The sequence below is a fragment of the Herpailurus yagouaroundi genome, unplaced genomic scaffold (assembly GCF_014898765.1).
Source record: "Herpailurus yagouaroundi ecotype Mexico unplaced genomic scaffold, PumYag 163, whole genome shotgun sequence".
NCBI classification, from domain to species: domain Eukaryota; kingdom Metazoa; phylum Chordata; class Mammalia; order Carnivora; family Felidae; genus Herpailurus; species Herpailurus yagouaroundi.
The window spans coordinates 27,268,428-27,288,607 of NW_024412404.1; the positions used below are offsets into that span (position 1 = coordinate 27,268,428).

Here is a 20,180-nt window from a genome sequence, read left to right on the forward strand (position 1 = left end):
GAGTTCGAGCCCCGCGTCGGGCTCTGGGCTGATGGCTCGGAGCCTGGAGCCTGTTTCCGATTCTGTGTCTCCCTCTCTCTCTGCCCCTCCCCCGTTTATGCTCTGTCTCTCTCTGTCCCAAAATTAAATAAACGTTAAATACCAATCATCTTTAAAAAATAAATAAATAAATAAATAAATAAATAAATAAATAAATAAACTGCGGATTCCAGGTCCCACTCTGTACCTGCCGAACCAGAACATCTGGGAATATAGCCTGGGAATGTGAACTCCAGCAAACTGCCCAGGTGATTCTCATACATTCTCTTTGGATAAATGCCTGAGATACATACACACATCTGGGTTTTGCAACATTCAGAGCTGCCCGGGCTAGAAACGCGCTCCAGTTTCAATCAGTCACCAGTGAGTAAATCCTTAGCAAATGCAGGCTTTGAATAGTCGTCAATATGTTTCACATTACGCTGGTGCGATTTCCATCCTTTTCATCTGGTCTCCTGTGAGCCCGCCTTGAAAGGCGGGGAGGCTCAGCTCTTTGCAGGCTTGCCCGTGGAAGTGGCGCCTGCAGGCAGGCAGGGGGCATCCCCGCTCCTTGTCTGAAAAGATGAGCTGCTATCAAGCATTATATTTCCTCTCAGATTTGCCAAATTGATATAAAAATAGTATCTTTTTATTGTTTTAAGATACATTTTTGGGGCACCTGGGTGGCTCAGTCGGTTGAGTGTCCGACTTCGGCTCAGGTCATGATCTCACAGTCCGTGAGTTCGAGCCCCGCGTCGGGCTCTGTGCTGACAGCTCAGAGCCTGGAGCCTGCTTCTGATTTTGTGTCTCCCTTTCTCTCTGCTCTTCCCCCACTTGCAGTCTGCCTCTCTCTCTCTCTAAATTAAATAAACATTAAAAAAATTTCTTATAAGTAAAAGATACATTTTTTATGACTATTATGACCAAATACTCCACTGAAAAGTGATCAAGATGCCAGAGTTCACACGTAGCCAACATAAATGTAATTTACAGTCTCTCTCTGTTTTGATGCTTAACTTTTTTGAAAAATGAGGATACTTATTCTATGTGCCAGTACAACAACATGTATTGACAGCAGGGTCTAGGCAGGCAGAAGATGGACAAAAGGGACACATGACCCATGTGTGCAGGGTTAAAGCATTATTTGCAGTAGATTTTGCATACAAATATAAGGAAATGTACACATCTGCTCTGCTCTGGATATCTCACAGGACAGCTCTGCGTCTGTTTTTCTACCCATCAAATTCGGGCATTGCACTAACTTGCAGACTAATGATACTGGAAAGAACTTCAAAGAGCCTCCAGCTGACCTTCCCCTTTTGCAGATGTGCACACTGAGGCCCGACTCTACGAGAATGTGCTGGCAGGGGCTTCAAGGGAATGTCCCAGCAAATTATTGCCCCTGTAACTTCAGCTCTGGGAGTTTTGGATTTCCAGACAACCTGTTTCTTATCATACACAAGGCCAGGTGCGGCCACACACTTAGTTATCCACCTTCCAGGAATGATAATATATTATCCAGCTGATCTTAAAAAAAAAAAGAAATTCTACTTCTGAAGCTGAAGTTCCTCTCTTTTTGGAGTGATCAATAGAATCACGGCATGAGGGATTTCTTAATCATGAGTAAACTTGGGGAGGCAACCCTCCCAGGGCTAATTTAAATGGAAGAGCGGATAATAGTTCACTTGGGCTCATTTTTTAGGTTTTAAAATGCCATTCTTTTCTAGAAGAATCAATTTTTAAGCTATTAACCCAGCTCTCACCAGACGTCTTTCTTGTGGTTTGATTTATTCTGGTTGTTACTTAATTCCCCCCAAAAGAAAAGCCCAGGAGATCATAGGAATGTGCCCCAGCCCCTACCGTTGGCTCCAAAGAAGTTGGGCGAGGGTGGGGCTTTGTGGGGGAGGGGACAGGTTTGGAGGTGCACAGACCAGTGCTACATCTCACTGTGTGAACTTGAGGATGAAGTCTCCTCTGTACAAAGGGTTAGAGAAGAAAGTTTAAATAAGCTCACATAACCCTTCTGACGGGGCTGGTGGGAATATAAATTGGTACCACCTTGCAGGAGGGCAGTCCAGCAACAGAGGAGAATTTAAGATACCCACACCCTTGGTCTGCAGTCCAACTTATAGAAATACATCCTTCAGATTTACCTGAGTATTCTGAGGGACATAGGTACAAGGATAGTCACCACGGCATTGCTTGTGATGCCCAAACGTTAGAAAACAACCTGATTCCATAGGGGATTGGTCGACTAAGTTCTAGTACATCCTTGAAAGGAAATAGCCTGTACCTATTAATAAGAGGGAGACAACTGTGTAAGAAGTGATTTGCAAGGGTCTCCAAGATGGGCCATGAAGGGAAAAAACTAGATGTAGAACAGTAAGCATATGAATATGCTATTTGTATAAAATAAAAAAGGATATGTATACAGTATCTTATACATTCTTAAGTATAGAATATACTTATTTTGAGTGTATATACTGTAGGAGAGTTACAACTTTCCCCCTACCCCATTAGAGGCTCCAAACAGGCCTAAGAATTAAGGTGACAGAAGACAGATTAACAGGATAATACAGATTTTACTTTTACAGGTACGTGGGAGCCGTCACAGGAAAATGCAGAGCCCCAAAAGTGGTTGGGCCTAAGTGCTTAGGTTGAACAAAGTATAGTAATTGTGAAAAAGTAACTAAAAGATACAGGGAGACTCAAGGGAGGGAAGGGTTTGTCCAGCCAGGTTTGTTTGTACAGATTTCCCTAGGTCTGACCTCTCTGTCTCTGGTGCTAAGAGTGTTCGTTTCCTCCTAATATAGGGAGGGCATTTTTCACCTGGGAGTTATCCTTGCTTTCAGGAAGAAAAGCGTAGGCCAGAGTGCTGTTCCTGTACCTGCTGTCGTTTTAAGTGTCTTTGATGCAAAACAATCCTCGGGACAAAGTGATGTATTTTGGGGTGGCACATGGGCTACCCTTCCATACAATAAAGTGGTGATGGTGATTGCCTCTGGGGAAGGCTTTCAGGGAAGCTGGAGGGCTCCACTCAATTGCCTCCATCCCAAAGTAGACATTTATCCTCAATCCTTCCTATTATTATTATTATTATTACTGGTCTTCCAGTCTGTTGAGTAGCAGTTCTTGTCGATTCTACCCCTTCTTGCTTAGCTTCCCTACTTGTCTCCTTTTTCCCATTTGCCTCTGCCACCCTATCCCAAGCCACCATTCTTCCACAGGACTACGGGAAGAGCCATGTGACTGACCACCTGCTCTTGGCTCCTTTGGATCTACTCTGCACCCAGCAGCCAGTGTCCTCTTTCAGAAATGACCCCTCCCATGGCTTCCTATTGCAACGAGAATAAAACCCAATGGCCTTACCAAGATTCCAGGCCCCTCCCCAGATCTAAGCATGCCTACTTCTCAACTTCAATTCAGCCACTCTGACCTCTTTTCTGTTCCCCAGATCTACCCTTTCTGTCTCTAGGCTCTGGACTGGATGTTCTTTTCCCCTGAAGTGTTCTCTGAGTTTTCCATGGCTGCCCCACTTCCATAAATCAAGTCTCAGAGTTTGTGTAAAAGTGTCCCTACAAGCTTCTCTCTTCCTTGTTATCAGCCTATTGTTTCTCTCTCAGCACATAGCACAATTTGTGATCATTTATTGGTTGATGTTGCATGCCTACTACCCCCTAGTAGGGGGTAGATTTTCCCCCTAGATTTTAAGCCCCGTGAGGATAGGGTTCTTGTTTATCTTGTCCATGCCTCTGTCCCCAAAGCCTAGCTCAGGGCCTGGCATATAGTAGGTGCTGAGTCCAAACTTGTGAATACATGGCCGTATGGATGAATGAACAAAGTTGGAAATGCGTCCGTGGTAAATTGTGGCTCTGCAGGCAGGTTGAGGGCCAGCTCCTCTGACAAGGTAGATGCAGGAGAGGCCTGGGAGCCAGCAGCCTGCAGAAGGCTTGGGTTTTAGGAGCCAGGATAATTAGCTAGTTCTCACTTAGGAAAAATAGTTCAGAGATGACTTTCCCTGGATCACAGTGGGTAATGCTTAACTTGGAACCAAAAACCCTTGGCGGATCTTCATTTTCTGGCCTTGGCCCTGACTTTGATCCCATTTGATGCACGAGTTGGAGAACTGGTGTTCAAGGCCTGCTTTCCAGATTTCATCACTGTGGTCCTATTATTTCTCCCAATGGTGAGCAGGGAGCTTAGCTTCAATCCCAGGCTCAGCCACTTACTATGTGACTAATCTTGGGTGAGATTTTTATCTCTGGGACCTTTTTTTTTCCCCCAGTAGTAAAATCTCCCTTGCCTGATTGAAAGGATTATATTGGTTAATACGTGTAAAATGTTTACAATGGCCATATGTTACGTAGTTGAAAAAAATCAGTTCCTCTTTTGTGTAACTGGAATTAGCATAGAATTGCCCTGAGAAAATGTTGGCCTTGGCCTTGCTCTTGGTCCGTTTGGGTTCCTGTTGTCTAGAATTCATTTCTTTCCTCACTTGTTCAGGGAAGTGTTTCATGTGAGGACCCACTTAGTCCTGACTTCCTGTAGGACTCTAGGTCATACCAAGACATTGTCCCAGGTCAGGCCCCCCCGGAAGCCAACTACGGATCAGAGGTGTGTATGCAGGAAGTTCACCAGGAGGGATAATCACAGGATCGGGCAGAGGGAGAAAGGCAACTCTGAGGCTCTCAGCAAAGGCCTCTATGATTCCACAGAAGCTTGAGGTCTGGAGTGATTCTTCAGAGTCGGCTGGAATTGAGGCAAAGGGTGACTCTTCCAGCTCTACAGTGACCAGATGTTGGGTACAGACAGCCACTGGGAAGGGAGCGTGACCTTTGGCCAGGCTTTCTCTTTACCAGAGGTAATTCTGGAAAGCTGCCAGCATTTCCAGCCACTGAGAGAAGAACCTGAGTCTGAAAGGAGGGATAGAGCATGGGCCTCCTCTGCACACACCTTGGACTAGCCTTGGCCTTGCAGAGACAGCAGTATCAGTCTTAACACTTGTGGGTCTAGGCAGACCAGTTCCACTCCTGGCTCGGCCACTCACCAGCTGACCCCCTGACAAGCTCCTTCACCTCTGTAACTGAGGGATGCTGGTACCTTAAAAACCTTCCTCATTGTTAACTGCAGAATAAGTTTTGCATGATTGTGCAGGAGGTAAAGTGAGACAGATTGTCAATATGCCCAAAACAGCAATAAATACTCATCTTGGTGGGGGTAGCGGTGGCCTTGGGTAAATGAGGTAACTACACAGGGTGTTGGGTGTAGATGTGCCACTTAAACTCTGAAGAGCAGGGCAGCTCTCGGGCAGTGGCTCTGTCCCTCTTACAGGGCGCTACTCCGACGTCCAGTGTCTCAGTGGGTGACTGGTCATCCATAAGCATGATGGGCCTGCTTCACATGCACACGAACTGACCGTGACGCTGTTTCCTTCCAGGTGACACAGAAGTACTCCCTGGTGATCGTGCAGGGCCACCTGGTCTCCGAAGGGATCCTGCTTTTTGGCCATCAGCACTTCTACATCTGTGAGAACTTCACGCTGTCCCCTGTGGGTGATGTCTACTGTACCCGCCACTGCTTATCCAAGTGAGTTCCCTGCTTCCCCCAGCAGATTCTTCCCTGAGCCTTAACTTCCTTCTCAGCCACCCCTACTCCTACCCTGCCCACCTTGTTCTCTTTGTGGGCTGACATTTGTGCCTGAAACGGAGCCATGAGCTAGAATAGAAGAACTGAGACATAGGCATCCATGACTGTGGCTTCCCAAAGCTGAAGTTTGGGGTGGGTAACAATGGGACTGCTCCCCATACCTCTCGTGATATGGGACGCACCTCAAGACAAGGGGGCTTCTCTCCTTAGGTTATTTTGGTGATTGAATCCAGTCCCATCAGCTTGCTCATTCAACAGCTTGTCAATTGCTCCTTCTGTGAGAACCATCAGACGGTGGCCCTTGTGCTGAGTGAGTGCACTCAGCAGCACAAATGGGTTCTTTTGGAAAGAGTTTCGAGCACACTGACATCACAAATTTATTGCGAGAGGAGCCTTCTGGGATCACACTTGATGACGTGGGGCTAGTGTGGTGAGGGAGGGCTACTGGAGGAGGGAGGCTGAGATCTTGGTTCTGAAACATGGCTGGGATTTGGGTAGAACTCAGACAAGTCTTTTTTTTTTTTTTTTTTTTTCGCCAACGAATACCAGAGGTCTTTGGCAGGAAATTCAGAAGTCCTTCTTTATAATCAAGTGTATTTGTTCAGGTAGCTCTCCTTGGTTAATTCTCTTGTGTTCATAGTGTACAGCCATTCATTCAAAGTCAGATTGACTCTGTTCACACTTTGGCTAGGAGCTCAGTTGTCAGGTAATATGCCCCACTTGATCATCACATTTGATCATCACAACAAACATGGATGAAGATTTCTTGACTTTTCTGGTTTAGCAAAGGTTCAAATGATGACAAGATAACCTCTTCACCCGGAAGCTCTTAAACTAGTATCAAGTCACCTTGAGGGCTAGTTTAAACAGACTTCTGGGAACCCACCTTCACCCCAGTTTCCACTTTGATAGATCTGCTGGAGGGCCTGAGATTTTAACAAGTTCTTGGGTGATGCTGATGCTTCTGGTGTGGGACCACGCTTTGAGAACCACTGTTTTAGACTATCGACAGAAGCACCAGAGCCTTACCTGCCAATAACTTAAAAATTTTAACTCCTGGTTGTCGTTATCATTTCCAGCCTATGGCAGGAAGCAAGAGTTCAAGGAGTGTGAAAGAATAAATGTCAGCCCACCTTCCTTTGATTTAGATTTGCTTTAAAATGCTTGGCATTTTTCTTTCTGCTCATTTGCATCTTTTATTCATACCAAATGTTCACCGGTTGCTGCGAGTCTTCTGTGCTTTTCCAAGGCAGGAGGAGCATAATTAATCCTTGGCACATGCATCCCATCTTATTCTTCATGTTTTATTGATACTGATCAATACGGACAATGGGTCTGCAGACTTGCCTTTCTGAGAGCTGATGAAAGCTTTCTCGTCTACCTATCTGCATGGCATGCCCCTGTAATGACTTGCATAATCCATTGCTTCACTCTCCACCTCTGGTTTAAATCGAGTTAGTGTTAGAGAAGATGTTATTGATTAGGCAAATTGTGTTTATGAGGTGCATCTAATCATGATCAAATTGGCTACATCTGCACTTTTAATAGAAGCCCAGTTGTCGGGTTGTAGGTACTCACTTGATTTGCAATGACAAAGGAGACTTCCCATGTCTGGAAATGTATTTTTCTAGAATGCGAGTAGGAGTGCAGTGAGAACAAATTACTACCCTGGAGTATCATTTGGGAATTGCTTAGGTAATTTTAGTCACCAGACCTCAAAGAAGTATTTGTTAACCAGACAGTGCTTTCTCTCTGAGGTCTTGTCTGCTGCCTTAAGAAACTTCTGGCACTCATGGAGATGTGGTTCTCAGAGACCAGCTATTAGATCATGTGAGATCAATGGGGATTAAGTCTTATTTTGACCATGGAGACTAAGGAAGATACATAAATAAGCAAGTTAAAAATAAAGCTAACGCAACCCTGAAATGTTTCTTTAAAAGACTGCCATCAAATTGAGTAGAGTTGAGCACTAGACCTTGAAAGAAGCTCTCTGATGCACCATAAAAATATCCCAAATAAAACTCAGGAACAATGCAAATCCTCCAACATTGATTGCACTTGAGCACTTTGGAGCTTTGCTCAGAAGGTAAGGACCTTTCTAGATGGTTTATTTTGCTTTCAGTGAGATTGCCCATTACCTGAATAGAATGATTGTATTTGTTCCCTAAGGCTATATAACAAAGTACCAAAAATTGGGTGGCTTAAAAAAACAAATTTATTGTCTCCCAATTCTGGAAGCTAGAAGGCCAAAATCAAGGTGTCAGCAGGGCCATGGTCTCTCTCCAGTTCTTGGAGAGGATCCTTCCTTGCCTCATAGCCTCTGGTGTTTCCCTGCAGCCCTTGCCTTTTCTTGGCTTGGAGACACATCATTCCAGTCACATGGCCACCTTATGTCTGTGTGTCATGAGATCTTCCCTGTGTGTGTTTGTGTGTGTGTCTGTCTGTCTGTCTCTGGGTCTAAATTTCCCCTTTGTTTAAGGACACCAGTCATATTGGATTAGGGCCAATCTTGACCTCATTTTAACATTATTACCTCTATAAACACCCTATTTCTAAAATTTAAAAAAAGCCACATTCTGAGATACTGGGGGTTAGTATTTCAACATATAGCATATCCCTCTTGGAGGACTCTACTCTACCCATAATAGTGTCAGGCAAGCTCACAAGGTATACAACATTTGATTCATTTTGTTGGAATCCAAGCCATCCAACTGGCTCTTTGTGATAGGGTACTTATAAGACATTTTCTCCACATCAGTCAACAGTTCTGAGGCATCATTTCTCTGCTTACTTCAATTCAACAAATACTGGAAATCTGTATTGTGCCAGGCAACTGTGGTAGACTCCATACACACAAAGAGATAAGTCAGATGTGGGCTGAGTCTGGTAGAGTTTATGATCTAGTGAATGATTCTGGTATAAATTACAGGTATAAATTCTGACAATAATTGGATTAGCTCAGAAATAACTTCAAATATTTTAGTCTGAAGTCCACTTTTACTACCAAAGACCAGGTCAGCCAATAGGATTACCACTTGGTTTACTGTGGTTTCCCTAGTTAAGAATATTAAAAAGGATACTGTAACCACTGTGGCAAACTTGCATTTATCATGATAGCTGTCATGCAAAAGAGTAGTGAATAGCATCCTATAAACTGTGGCCACAGCTCCATCTAAAGAAGGACATGAATCAGCTCCTCCTTTCTTTTACCCATTGGCCTTAAGGGCCTGAACTCTGCCTTAATGCACAGAACAGGGAGAATACAGTGTTGGCAAAGAGACCCAGTCATAGCTGTGTGACTAACACTAGATAAGACGGAACTTCAACCTGGACTCACATCAGTGAACTCAGTAACGTTTTTTTACAATTTTGTCTTCCTGAGCATTTGGGTCTGTCTGAGCATTCCTGCCATATCAGGTTATTCTATCTCTACAAGTAGGAGAAAAATAAATGCATTTCCTCCTAAAAGCTCCTTCCTGAAAGCATTTTCCAGAACATTCTTCCTCACGTCATCAGTGTCTCAGAGTGCTGGGTTGCAGGATCAGTCAGCACAGAGGGAGCTGCAAGGAGTGAGCTTGCAGGGAGAGCTCTGTAAAAGCTAGTGGGTCTTTCGGCCTCAGAGGAGATAGGGTACTGATGAATGAGCTTCAGTTTTAGAGTCAGAGGACCTGGGTTTGAAACCAGTTCCATGTGACCTTGGAAAAGTCACTTTTCCTCTTTGGAATGCAGTTTCCTCGTTTCTGATATGGGAATACTAATGGCACATGCTCTGTAAGGAGGTTATGAGGTTTAAATTAAACAACAGACAGGATGTGCTTGGCAGGCTGTAGGGCCTGATGCTTGTCAATCCACTCAACAAACATGCCCAGAGCTCTGGGGAAGATGTGGAGGGTGGAGAGCCATGGGCACAGGTCCGTGCCCCAGGGAACTCACTCATAGTCTGCTGGGAAAAGAACCAAATGTGTGGCTAAAGCACAGATGATGTTTGCTGTGGTTCCTGCAAGCAAGGGGCTACGGGAGCACGGAGGCAATGCCACTGCCATTCTCACCAGTGCCTTGACCGGAGATGCTGGTTGACCTAAGCTGGGAGTAGGAACGAGAATTACCACCACGGCCCCATGGGGAGTCAGCGAAGTTCAGCAGAAACTCAGCTTACCCCTGATGGCAGGAACAAAGAGCCTTAGCCGGAAGATTTGAATTAAAGCACCTAGGCAGAAGTATCCAGAACCAAACCCACCTTTGTATTTGATGGGTTCTACAGTAATGTGGCTCAAGGCAGAGATCTGAGAGGCTTGCGCTTAGAAGGGGCAGGAGGAGCTGCAAAGGGCTGAGTTTCCATCCTGGAGGGCTGGCTGTTCAGGAGGCTAAGCCAGGCTCAGGCTGTGACCCCCAGGAGCAGCCTCCGCTTCCACCTTCAGGCGGAACCTTTCTGCATTGTGCTCAAGGGCACGCCCTCAGCACTGCAGACGCCCGGCCACCCCCACTGACCCGTGACTAGAGAAGCCCTGCTGACCAGTGTGACAAACTGATCTGTCTGCTTCCCCTGGGAAGGGTGGCTCGGAGGCCTGGTGTCCTGCTCCGTAGGCTGGGTGGGGAGGGCCACACTTGGAGCCGGGGTGGCGAGGAGGGGAGATAGCAGCCATCGCCGCCACCTTGTGCTGCTGCGCGGGCTCTTTCAGTTCTTGGCTCCTCATATCTGTAGTTGATACACAGGCTTCTTGGGGACTGGGGTGCCTGGGAGGCCCCTTGTTGCTCAAGTTCCCAAAAGGCATTTGATCAGAGCTTTTGCAGTCACATACACAGTTTAACTATGCTACATAACTCAGAAGTTCAGAAATGTAACTCTATACCTGAAATCAGTTTTATGTCTCAAGTCCCCATTCATATTGGTGGTGAAAAACTTTATCTGGTTACCAAAAGGTGTTTCCATTACTTGCATTGCACAGGTTGTCCTCTATGGGATAAATCTTAGTCAAATTCACAGTTCTCCCTTTCTCCCCTCTCCCTCTCTTCCCACGGGAGAGTCGTTCTGACCTCTGAGGGGGCTCCTGGCTCTGGGTCAGGGCTCCGGGGGGCCACCGCTGATGCTGTGGCCAGTATCCTCCAGCCCACCAGTGCTCTCAGCCCGCTGCACACCTCTTTGGGGCTCAGGGGTTCTCTGCTGAGTACCAGGGTTTCTCCCCTAGTACTCTAGATGCCATCCACGTGGCTGGGCCACCCCAGACCCCATGTTGCTGAAGCCAGGCTTTTTTATGGAGGCTCATCATCTTTCTGCCCCTGCCTTCTGGCCTGAAATTTCTCCATGTGTAATGGGGTGTCTCTTTCACTCTTCTCCACCCCCTCGACCCTACACCTAGAGAGCCTTCTTACACTCACCCCTTGCATCCTGTGCCACTGTCTGCCCTGGAGGCTGTCGCCTCACCTGGTGACACGGATGCCCCACCCTGCTCCAGGGCAGGGCCGACCCAGGCAGGAACTCAGAAAGGGTTTAGCAGTCAGCGGTGCCAGCACCCTAGCTGGTCATGATTGCAGCACTCTTCCTGCAGTGTCTCCAGAAACATGGGGTCCGGGATGTCGCGGGGCAGGAAGGGGAACAAGCCCTCCAGACACCCTCTCACTGCATGTCGTGTTTCCTTTTCAGCATCAGCGATCCATTCATTTTCAACATGTGCAGCAAAGACAGGTCCTCCGACCACTACTCGTGCCAGAGACATAGCTATGGGGACCTCAGGGAGCTCCGGCAGGCACGCTTCCTCCTGCAGGTATGCCCCGGGGAGGGGGCAAGAGAGAGAACCATCTTTTCATGGAAAAGGCATCTAGGTGCTATGGAGGCCCCATCTGAAAGTGCGGGACACCTCCGTGACCCCCTTCACACCTGTGCATAGCCCAGTGCCTTTGGGACACATCTGTGAGTCCGCTGGCTGATGTTGGGCCTGGCTTCCAGGCTGGCAGTACTGAAGTCTGCTTCATTCTCTCCCCATTTCCTCCTGTTTGGCTGCTGGGACCTTCTCTCTCTTACTGTGTCATTTAGGATCCAGTCTCTTTGCTTTCCTTTTCCCTTGACACGCCCCAGAGCGACCTTGGAGATGCTGGAATACAGGACAGGACAGCTCTGTTGCCCCGTGGCAGAGCTGAAGACTGAGAGTCAAGGGTCAGCCTGCCCTATCTGAGCCTGTGGACCCCTCTGCTGACTTCTGCCCCTCCCCTCTGCCCTCCGCACAGGTTCAACCATCTTCAAGCTCCTGGGTACTTCCTGGGTCAAGTGGTTTGGAGATCTCTTGATTGTCCCCTCCAACCAGGGTCCCAGAGCTTCACCCAGTGCCTTCAAGGGCTCACGAGGGGCTAACAGAGCCAGTACCCTTCAGAGTCAGGGCTTTGCTGAGACTTTTCACTTCAGGTGCGGAGGGAGGAGCCCCTGCTGGCCGCAGACACATCTGTGCCTCTCCAGCCCAGCCTTACAGCATCGAAGCTGCATCCGAAGGCCTCCCAGGCATCTGGCAGAGGAACAGGAAGAGAGGAGGGACCACCCTTGTGGGAGGGGAGGGACCCAAACCTTCTTCCACCCTTTCTGGAGAGTCTCTGTTCTGCTAAGGCCAATGGGGGATGGGGTTGGCCCTAATCAACCTAGTAATGAGTGTTTTATCTGTAATGTCTTTGGGTCTATAATTCATCCTGTGATCCTCCTGCCTGAGGGCCTTCTCACTATTTTCTGACACTGAAGCTCAGGGGGGCCTTTCTAGGGGGCTCATTCTCGAAAGGATCAGCAAGCTGCTGGAATCCAACGAGCCCTCTTCCTCCCTCTCCACTGATTTTGCCCACAAAGTGTTGGTTCTCATCTTGCCTGACCTTAGTGCGCTTCCTTGCAAGGACAGTAAACTAGAAGGGGAAAACTGGAAGAAGCCCCACCCTGAGGGTTCTAGACAGTGTGGCTAGCATGGGCCTAGTACAGACCATGGCCCTGACACTGTAGCATGTTTGAGCACAGGCGACCACATCTTGTCTCTTCCACCATTACATGTATAGCACTCAGAACACTTTTTGGCGCATCTAAATACTCAAAATTATTATTTTATGATTGTGTCTACCTTATAGATTATATATAGTAGCACATAGGTATCAGCAAGTGAGTTTCTTTCCCCTCAGTAAACAGTGATTGTTTCCAGATGTTCAGTTAGCCTGACAGTGGTGAAAAGGGGAAGCGGGAGAGCTTGTGAGCAGGGCCAAGTAGTGTGGGAGTTAGGGGCGGGGAAAGCTTGTGAGCATGGCCCTCATCTCTCTTGGGTTCCCCTAGGAGAAAGTCAGATCTTGGGTGCTCAAGGTTGCCGGGGGAAGCCATTACATCTGCACTGATCATCTGCTTTGCACAGTGTTTATATTTCTATTGTAGAAAAATATGCAGGGCTCCCATATGCACCCCGACCCTGTCCAGAGGGGGTTATGCTATCATCACAAATACTTTCCCTCTGCTCCGGAGCCCAGAACTGGACTTTGGGAGCACTACCAGTCAGGTAGAAATGGGACCTGACTCAGTTGTCAGATGCAGCGCCTTCCTCCATGCCCAGCACCACCACCCCCCACCCCGGCCCCAGCCCTCGGAATTCTCTCCCTGACCTGGTCTCATCCGTGAGCCTCATCCTACATGTAGACTCTTCTCTATGGCTGTTCCAAGTCCGTTATTTACACAGCTTGGATGAGAAGGAAGGGAGACAGGGAGGGAGGAGGGAAAAGAAATTATGTAGAGTTCAATTAGGCATTAACAAAATACCTTTGCCATGTCAGCATGGCCACATCAAAATGGCTCTGCAAAACAAGTTTGGCAAAGCACCCTGTGCCTGCAGGTCTATAGGTAAACATACAGTGTTGCCCAGATTGTGAGATGCACCCAGCCACCCCCCCATCTACCCATCCCCTAATATTTCTGATGAGGTGAGTCTCTGGTTCAGGAAACCAAACTTGTGACCCAGAAGTGGAGGAGTCTGAAGGTATCACCAGGCCCTTTCCTCCCTCTGTCTATTCCTTATCTGGCTTATCCTGGGAGTGGGGCTCTTGCTTCCTGCTTCAGTCAAAGGAAGTCTGAGGCCCTCCTGCCCTCCTACCGATTTTGTGGGGACTCCCTTCATCAGTGTCACTAAAGTCTTTGTACCCCCTTAGAAGGTTGGAAGAACCAACCAGAAAGGGTTGTCTGACACAGAGAACCAAATGACCCATTGCTAGTGGCTCTGTGGCCTGGGTTTCTCCATTTCAGGCAACTTCAGTAGCAATGAAAGGGGTTTCTCCTCTTTATAGGACATTGCCCTGGAGCTCTTTTTCCAAAATGGATATTCCAAGTTTCTTGTCTTTCACAACAGCGATCGGAGTAAGGTCTTCAAAAGGTAAGGGTTTGAAAATCCTCCTCGGAGAAAACTGATCATGAACTGAGAACAGGGCAAAGACAGCTCAGCTCTGTTCTCAGGAGAACTGTTCTCAACCCACAGCAAGCAAGATTTAGATCAGACATGGGAAGAACCTACTGACATACGGAGCTATTGAATCATGGAATAAAGTATAGAAAAAGATGCAGAAATGCCTTCCCTAAATCCGAGAAACAGACTCCATTTCATGGACTGAAGTGGTTTAGGACAGTAATGACTAAAGGGGGAAAAACTTGTGCAGACACAACACATTTAAGAAGCTGGCTGTTTAATGGGCCTTCCAGAATTTTCTGGCTTGGCTTTTTAATTTTCCAAATAATTTTTTTTGGCTTAATCTTTTCTTTTTGATCCCAGTTGCCAATTTTAGTTGTTCCAATTTCATATTTCACTGGAAAGAATTCCAAACAACTGATTTCCCACTTCTTCATGGAACATCTTTTTTCTTTCTTTAAAGAGAGAAGCCTGCTGTTTTAGTTTAACTTCTTTCTTCAAATAGATTAATGAATCAGTCCAAGAAATCTATGCTAGTGTTTAAATTTTTTTAGTTCTAACGGTTATTTTTTTTTTCATTATTATTGAAGTTACAGATAAATAGATCTGTGGAGAATCTAGAAGGGCTAGAAAGGAAAGCAGGTTCCTAGCCATAGACAGACAACACAGAAAGTGTATTAACAGAAGTTGGGGGAGGGTATGTTCCGCTCCACTTTGGGTTGGGAGTTCTGAGGTGATATTTGACACCCCCAGTCTGGGAAGCCCCATTTTGTGCTCAGAAGTTCTAGCCTTGTCTTCCTGTTGGCCCTGGCCAGTCACTGGCACTCCAACCAGCTGCTGGGTCCAAAGGGCAGGGCCAGAATGGAGAAAACAACTCCTGCAGAGAGGCTGTTTGCGCCAGCTCTGGGCACATCTCCATTGACTGTGAGCCTTCCTCTGAGGCGCCTCCAAGGGGCGCTGTTATATTGCTTCCCAAAATTTTCTTCAAGTTCCACTTTAGACACAACTGAGGAGGTAGATAGTGCCAGGCTGTACCTCACATCCATTTCTCCCTCTGATTTCTGTATGTTAAGCACAGTTTGTCACAGTTAATCTAGAAGTTTTATATATCCCTCGCTCAGGCAGTGAACGTTGGCCATCCCCTCCATGACTTTGCCTCAAGGAGCCTTAAATTAGATGGCATTTTCAGTGGTTGCTGGAATTGGCAATGGGAGGATTGTCAAGTGCCTGGCCCAGAGGAGGTATCCAAAACACATACATGGCTTTATTTTAATGTTTTATTACCATTTTTATTAAGGCCAGAGTGTATAATGCCAGGGGATGCTGAGGACCTGCCTCAGAGGTGCACCTGGGTCTGGTGTTCATGCCCTGGGGACAGGATGGGGGATGGGAGGGGCAAGTCTGCACCCTACCTCTTGACTGGCAACAAAAATGTCTCTCTGGTGGTGGAAGAGTCTTGACTCTGCTGCTGGAATGATCTTTTCCTTTTTTGTTTAGCTTCTGCTCTTTCCAGCCCAGCTTGAAAGGGAAAGGCATCACGGAGGAGCCTCTCAATCTAAGGTAATGGCACAGGCAGGAGCCCAGCCGTGCTCTCTGGGCATGGTGCTGGCCTTGCTTGGATTGTCTTCATTTGTCTGATCCTACCGTAAAGAAGCATCCAAAGATGCATCAATCCGCATTCTCCTCCATTTTTCTCCCTCCCATCCCCACCCTCTCCTCCTACTCCTGGAGTTCCTTCTGCCAATGAAACCTCTACAAACAGACTTGGAATTTCATGTGCTCTGTGGCCTTTTCAAACCAAAATGCAAGAAGCAGCCCTCTGCCCACGGTGGGTGGGGCAGGTCACCTGGTGTGGTGTCAGCCCAGGCTCAGCCTTGGTGTCAGGGCCCCAGGTGGGGGTCGTGAGCAATCTCAGGTTTGTCCCTCCTATATGAGACTCTCTGAAGGCTCAGAAGCTAAATTAGCAGATGGTGGAGTGTGAGGCAGATAATAATTCATGAATCTGTGATATGGAGCATCCTCACCGGGGAACGGAAGGCTGACAGCCTCCTCCCAAGGCCTCCGTTTACAAATACCCGCTTCTCTGGAAGGCTAACTCGGGGTTGGTGAGTGCTTTTATTTCAATTAGGAGTGAAACTGGAAGAAGAAGGTGGTTCCTGATTTTTTCCAGGAGTATGACGGATAGGGTAGAGAGGGGTGTCCCCAGGAAGTGGCATTCAAAATATAGTGAAAAAAAAAAACACCAAAAAACCAAAATATTTATAATGACCATGGAATGAGTACCACCAAATCACGCACAATGACTTATCAATAGCTTGTTACATGTGGTGGTTGTCTGACAGAGCAAAGTACTCAAAACCTCCCCTGTCCTTATTGAGTTTACATTTTCTTTTTTTTTATTTAAAAAAATTTTGTTTAATGTTGATTTATTTTTGAGAGAGACAGAGACAGAATGCGAGTGGGTTAGGGGGCAGGGAGAGAGGGAGACACAGAATCTGAAGCAGGCTCCAGGCTCCGAGCTGTCAGCGCAGAGCCCGACACGGGGCTCGAACTCAGGAGCTGTGAGATCATGACCCAGGCCGAAGTCAGACGCCCAACTGACTGAGCCACCCAGGCGCCCCTTGAGTTTACATTTTCTTGAGGAGGACCAAAGAAAACAATGTAAATGAGTGAAATATAAAACCTATTAAATAATGAGTATAAATATTTTTTAAAAAGTCGGTAGAGGGAAGGGTTGAAATCTTAGGGTGGTTAAGGGAAGCTGTCACCAAGAAAGCAATATTTGAATTCAAATGTGAACAAAGTGGGGAAGGGAGTTCTGCAGGTAAACGGGGAAGGAGCATTTCAGGCGGAGGGAAGAGCAAAGCAAAGGCCCCGAGGGGGAGCACAGTGGGCTCAGCTGGGGCCAGAGTGCTTGGGGTGCAGGGAAGAGAAGGGAGAGGGGTAGCAGGAGCTGCTTCATGCAAGCCTTAGGAGCTCCTGCTAATGGCACTGGCCTTTGCTCTGAATAAGTGGGCAGTATCAGAGGAATGATGTGACCTGACTTAAATTTTAAAAGAATCACTCTGGCTTCTGTGTCAAGATGAAGCATAGTTGGTCAAAGGCAGAAGCTTGGGAGTCCAGTTAGGAGGCTTGTCCAGTCATGCGGCTAAGAGATGGTGACGGCTTAGAGGGAAGTGGGGTGGCAGGAAGACGGTTTGCAGGGCTCTGTTTATGGACATGTTTCGTAGGTACATCTGCTGGGATTTGTTGACAAAGCAAGTGTGGGGGGTGTGTGTGTGTGAGAGAGAGAGGGGACTTAGAGACCAAAGCTTTAGGCTCGAGCTTTGGGGGAACACCACAGGAAGAACTACTATGGGGTGTGTTGCTTATCAGGAGCTGAGTTGTGGACATGTTAATTCTGAGATGCCTGCCAGACACCAAGTGGAGGTGTCATGTAGGCCAGCGGGTATAGAAGTTTAGACTTGAAGGGAAAAGTCCAGGTGAGATGTAAATTTGGACTAGTATCTAAAGCCGTGAGCCTGGCTAAGATCACCAAGAGAATGAATGCACATGGGAAAGAGGTCTAAGGACTGTGCCTTGGGGTCGGCCAACCTTTAGAAGTGAAGGACACGGAGAGGAGCCAGCAAAAGAAATTCAAGCTGTGGCCAGGAAGGCAGGAGGAGCTGCAGGTGTGGAAGGTGTCCTTTAAGCCACGTAGAGTGTTCAAGGAGGGAGCGGCCAGCTGTGTTGGTGTCCAAATGTTATTGGCAGGCCAAGCAAGAGAAGAACGAAGGAATGACCATTGAATTTTGCAACACGGGAGGCACCGATCACCTTCAAAAGACCAGTCGGAGTAGCTGCCAGCGGAAGCCTCCCTTTAGTTGGTAGTATCCCTTTAGTTGGTGGATCTAGTGGGGAGGTCCAGGGCGTACCAAGGGATGGTCCAGCAGGCCGGGGCAGTGCTGGGCAGGTGGAGAGGGGGGTAACTGTTTACAAACTGGAATGGACATATCTCAATAGTTCAACAATGGTACAGTCCTAACTGTGCATATTAGCTGAATATCAGCCCTGGAGACCTCGTATTATTTCTGTTTCATACAAACGTTAATGTCCACACTTGGATTTCTCTGCAACGTTTCAGGGCAGGTATGTAAAGCCACTTAAGGCTAACTGAAGCAGACAAACAGATCCGTCACCTCATCTCCCTGGAGACCAACAAAGGTCTGGCTCCAGGCAAGGCTGGATCTCTGGACTCAATAAACCCCACCCACTGTAGCCGTGTATTTCATAGGGAGGATTTCCCTTGAGTTGACTCGGTTCTTGGCAGGCTGTCCAAGCATAATGGCATCAATGTCCCAGTAGCTCCAGGCTGACAGTCAGTAAGTTAGAAATTCTACCATATGGGGAGTGCTCTGTCCCAGTAATTCTAGCAAAAATCTCAAAAATAAGTTTCATTTGCCAAAGTTAGGTTAGTGCCCATCCCAGAACTAATCAAGTGCTTTCGCGGGCCAGATCAGTGTCACGTGCCCACCCATCTTCTGGGAGTGGGATCAGTCCCACCCAGCAACGTAGACCAGACTGACAGGGTGGTGGTTCCCCAAGAGAATCAAGGTTCTGTGATGACAAGAAGGATGAATCCTGAGGGGTGAGCAAAGAAGATGGCCATCGACTGCTCATGTGGAGAGCTCCCCAAGGACTACAGCACTTCGCTGAACCCCATTTGTCTCTGCAGATCACCCTCCTATAAATTATGCCTGTGATATCACTCTGTGGGCATGCAGCTGTCCCCACAGCCGTGAGCCTCACTCTGTCCATTTCGATACCGTTGCTCTCAGAGTCTTAGAGATGCCTTGCCCCAACAATGCATACCTATGTCCACACAAGTAAGCTTCTGAATTTCTGCCTCAGGATTGGGGAGGGCAGACAAAGGAAGAGCAGAGGGAAGAATACATACGAGGAGCTCCACTATGGAGCTATGGCCACATACATACGTACAAGGACCTATGACCACTAAGTTGGGGGTCTGTACAAAAGTGACTGCCAAGTAGGAGAATTATTGGCCCAGAGGTGAGTCAAAGGTGTGGAAATTACTCATCACTCATTCATAGGGATGACCCTAGACACCAACCTGTGTACCACCTTGCACGTGTGGGACAACCAGGCACTGTGCTAATTTTATTTCCATTTTATTTATTTTCTCCATGATGGCTATCTGAGCCCATTGGATCAGGATCTTCCGGGGCCATTTCACACCTGCCTGGCACAGCCCTAGCACAGCTCCAAGCATGGAGACCCTTGGGAAGTATAAAACAGGAAAGGTCTGGAGTCAGTTGGGAACAATGCATAATGTGCCAGAGAAATGCTTACATAAGCTCATGGAAGGCATTCGACAAAATGAGGAAGCCCCAGTGGGAGCACTGGTCCTAGGCTCTAGGCCCACCCAAGCAGCCAGGGACCTGGTGGGACTGTGTTGCAATAGCCAGCAGTGGGCTTTGAGATTGAACCAGTTTGGGCTTGTAGTAGGTGCTCAATAAATACTGTAATTCCTGTGCTTAGTTTTAGCACCACCTGCTGTGTATCTCAGGCATGTTTATGGAACATTTGATTAAAAACAGGTGGCTGTCTGTGCTCTCAGATCTTGTGCATCTCTCCTTTTCCAGTCCACCTCCCACCAGCCCCGCTGTACCATCAGGAGTTTCAGAGAGGAAAGGCAACAGTGGTGCCCAGGCTTAGGAGGGTTTGGCTGGCCATTGTCCCTACGGGTAGAGAAAACCTGATGATTTTCCATTTGGATTACATACCATGAGTCTTGAAGTATCCCCATTTGCTTTTTGGACATTCTGATGAACATGAGCTTCTCATCTCTGATAGAAGTGTGCGGTCCATTCTGAGAGTTTTCAACTAGCCCAAGAGTCTTGGCCTGTGCTGTGGGTTTTGTATCTTCAACTCCCAGCTCTCAAAAGCTGATTTGGCCCCTCTCCAGGCCATTCTACATATATAGGAAACCAGAGCTTTTGGGTGCCAGAGTTCTGCCTCAATTCCAATGACAATGGCTGCCTCCATAACTGAATTCTAAGGAGGTTCTGTAGGCCTGGATCCTAAATGGGAAATACTTGTAAAACCTGGATGAGC

The 20,180-nt window shown here is 47.4% G+C and overlaps 1 protein-coding gene across 6 annotated transcripts in view; it reads left to right on the forward strand.

Moving 5' to 3' along the window:
• WDFY4 (WDFY family member 4) overlaps positions 1-20,180 on the forward strand; it is a 295,803-nt gene that overhangs the window by 199,854 nt on the left and 75,769 nt on the right. For all 6 annotated transcript variants that reach the window (XM_040485696.1, XM_040485698.1, XM_040485701.1 and 3 more), the window contains 4 exons: positions 5,456-5,604; positions 11,306-11,426; positions 13,951-14,036; positions 15,564-15,626. In XM_040485696.1, coding sequence (XP_040341630.1) covers positions 5,456-5,604; positions 11,306-11,426; positions 13,951-14,036; positions 15,564-15,626 — 419 coding nt within the window. The remainder of the gene's footprint in view (positions 1-5,455; positions 5,605-11,305; positions 11,427-13,950; positions 14,037-15,563; positions 15,627-20,180) is intronic.